Source organism: Nestor notabilis, unplaced genomic scaffold (genome assembly GCF_000696875.1).
Source record: "Nestor notabilis isolate BGI_N333 unplaced genomic scaffold, ASM69687v1 scaffold22167, whole genome shotgun sequence".
NCBI lineage: Eukaryota > Metazoa > Chordata > Aves > Psittaciformes > Psittacidae > Nestor > Nestor notabilis.
This window is the reverse complement of record NW_009937200.1, coordinates 14,956-17,647: the sequence shown is the minus strand read 5'-3', so window position 1 is coordinate 17,647 and position 2,692 is coordinate 14,956. Positions and strand designations below refer to the sequence as shown.

Here is a 2,692-nt window from a genome sequence, read left to right as displayed (position 1 = left end):
GTACGCACTGTGGGTGGTGGCGTGTGTCGTCACTGTGCTCTTACTGCTGTTAGCTAGATGGGATGGTTTGACAAGCCATGCTGAGTACGGGATGGGTATCATGAGCTAGGCGGCGCTTGGAGGGTGGCAAATGTTCACTGTGCATGTAGAGGTGCTTTGGGAGGGGAGAAGATTGGGTCCAATGCAGGGAAGTTGTGTCCCACTGGATGGAGCAGGGACTCTGCTTGTGGTGTGGGAGGAAAGAGCCTGTGTCAGGGGGGCCGGTGGGGAGGATGCTGATATCCTGGCTTCACAAATGTCAGGGGTCTGAAAGCACCTCAGAGAGGTGTTGGCAGTGCCGTGCTCTGCATGTGATTGTAGTGGGAAGCACCAGTCTGAGGTGCAGATGTTGAGGAATAATCTTAGGGTTCCTGGATGCCTTGGACAGATGCACCTTTTAGTTCCCCTCCCAGACCCAGGTGGTCTGGGAAGAGGGGAAGGACTGTAGCTGCCTTGGTGTGTTGTATTGCATCAATGGTGAGACTGCTTGGTTCAAAGCAAAGATGATACAGAAAAGTGTCATGGCTTAGCAGCCGCTTCCAAAGGAAGAGGGGATCCAGGACATAGACCTTGATGAGGACATTTTTGCCTGCCTTCTGTCTGCCAGAGGGAATTTAAGCCTGGGCAGGGTCTGCACCCTCATCTCAGCCTGGCTTCTGCCTGGTGAGGCCTCCCAGGTGATGGCTGAGCCTGGTGCATAGAAAGCAGAAGGGGCATTTTGAGCCAAGTCTAAGGATGCCCAGGCTGGGTCAGCCAAGGCAAGAGTGGGAAGAGTTCACCAGTGGAGAAGAGGATGGTGGGGTGAGCTTGCCTGAGTGAACTTTGCGCCTCTTCTTTTGCCTGGCAGAAGTGTGATGCTGCTCCAGCACGCACGTCCTGTGGCACTGGGCAGTGACGTGGGGAAGGGGATGCCTCTGCACATCCCACCAGAGCGTGCGTGGTGAGACTGTGCAAGTGAGTGGTGCTATCTGCTCACCCGGCCCTGGCGGGCTCAGGGCCCTGCGCTGCATGTCGGGGAAGCACTGAGCTTCCTCCCCTCCTCTTGCTTCCTTCCTTACAGGAATTCACTTCCAATTTTCTTGCTGCTTCTCCCCCCGCTGCAGCACAAACACATGTCCCCATAGAGACAGACAGAGGGCTGGACAAGGTGGGATAGACCGTGTGGGCTGCATTGTTTGAGACCCCTTGCTTCTGCAGCATGTTTTATGTGACAAGGGGTTTCAGGGATCTCAGGACAGGACCCCCTCATGCTGTTCCTCCTTTTTTTGCTCAGCTAGGGTTTTACTTTCTGAATGTATATGGGATAATTTCAGGTGCTTCTGGCTGCTAACAAACTTCCTGCTGTGTCTCAGCCTTAGGTACTTGATCCATCTTCAGACCCTGTGCAATGGAGGCTGGTTCCGTGGTACGAGCAGTATTTGATTTCTGTCCCAGCGTCTCTGAAGAGCTGCCCCTCTTTGTGGGAGATGTCATCGAGGTGCTGGCCGTGGTGGATGAGTTCTGGCTCCTCGGCAAGAAGGAAGGTGTCACAGGTAAGAGCTGGAAATGCAGCACCTAGATCTACAGATGTGCCAGCTAAATGGCCACTCTCTGAGCACGCCTTCCTTTGGCCAGTGCTGTGCAGGACCAGATTCAATTTACTAATTCTTTCATGGGACTGAGGGTGCAAGTTGCCCATCACTGGTCTCCTGCCAGCTTTTCATCAACTGTTGGGACAGCTTGTTTGGTTTTTTAAGAGAGATTAGTGGAGGGTCAGTTCTCAAGGAGATGAGAGCTTCACAAGACTAGTTGCTCCATCCTCTGTCGTGAGACAGCCCATTTCCTGGCTAGTTTATGCGCTGACCTGCTGTGGCAGTGGAAGGGGAGAGAGGAAACAGATGCACTGAGAGTGGAAATGCATCCGCATCCAAATGACCTCGCCAGGTCAAGTCAGTGGGAGACAAAGCGACAGAGTGTGTGTCCCTCCAAGCTCTCCGACTCAGCCCCACTTCCTCCTTTCCGCTTTAAAGCATTTTCCTGCACAAGCTGCCATCATTATGTGAGTGCCTGAAGTAGTGTGCAAGTCTTAAACTTTTGGAGGGGCGTGGGAAACTTCTGAAGCAGCAAAATGCTCTTAGTGAAACACTTCAAGTCTCGCAGTCTTCTGTATAAGCAGCTCTTTCTCATCTTAATACTGATGTTGAGAGGATGTGTGAGCTCTCAGGGAGATGAAAACCAGGCCACTTCAAAGCATAAGACTGACTCTGTCTTCAGCATGAGGGGGGACTGGAGTTTAATCCTTGGCCATGGAGACGGAGCTGCTATTGCAGCAGCAGTCTGGGCTCTGCTAACAACTGCGAGCTGTGCCCTGGCTAAACCAAATATGAACAGGGGCAAAGAGAGAAGGACTTGTTTCCTGTGCTCCATGTAGCTGATAAATGGCATTGAATGAATATATGCCTGATCCTGATGTTGCTGAAGTCACTGGGCTTAAAGTATCTGCAGAAATCACCAGTATCTACTTCACAACAGTCTTGTCTCCCAGCATAACTCGTGCTTGTTCTCAAGAAGATGCAGCTATTAAGGAATAATAAACAGATGTGTGTTGTAGCTCAAAGATAAAGAAACATGCTGAAGACAAACCACATGTTTTTTAATGACCTTTAACTCAAAA

The 2,692-nt window shown here is 51.3% G+C and overlaps 1 protein-coding gene across 1 annotated transcript in view; it reads left to right on the top strand.

Moving 5' to 3' along the window:
• Nucleotides 1-1,426: 1,426 nt before the first annotated feature.
• Nucleotides 1,427-2,692, top strand: part of LOC104408962 (dynamin-binding protein-like) — a 5,557-nt gene continuing 4,291 nt past the window's right edge. Inside the window, exon 1 of the mRNA XM_010018713.1 lies at nt 1,427-1,571. Coding sequence (XP_010017015.1) covers nt 1,427-1,571 — 145 coding nt within the window. The remainder of the gene's footprint in view (nt 1,572-2,692) is intronic.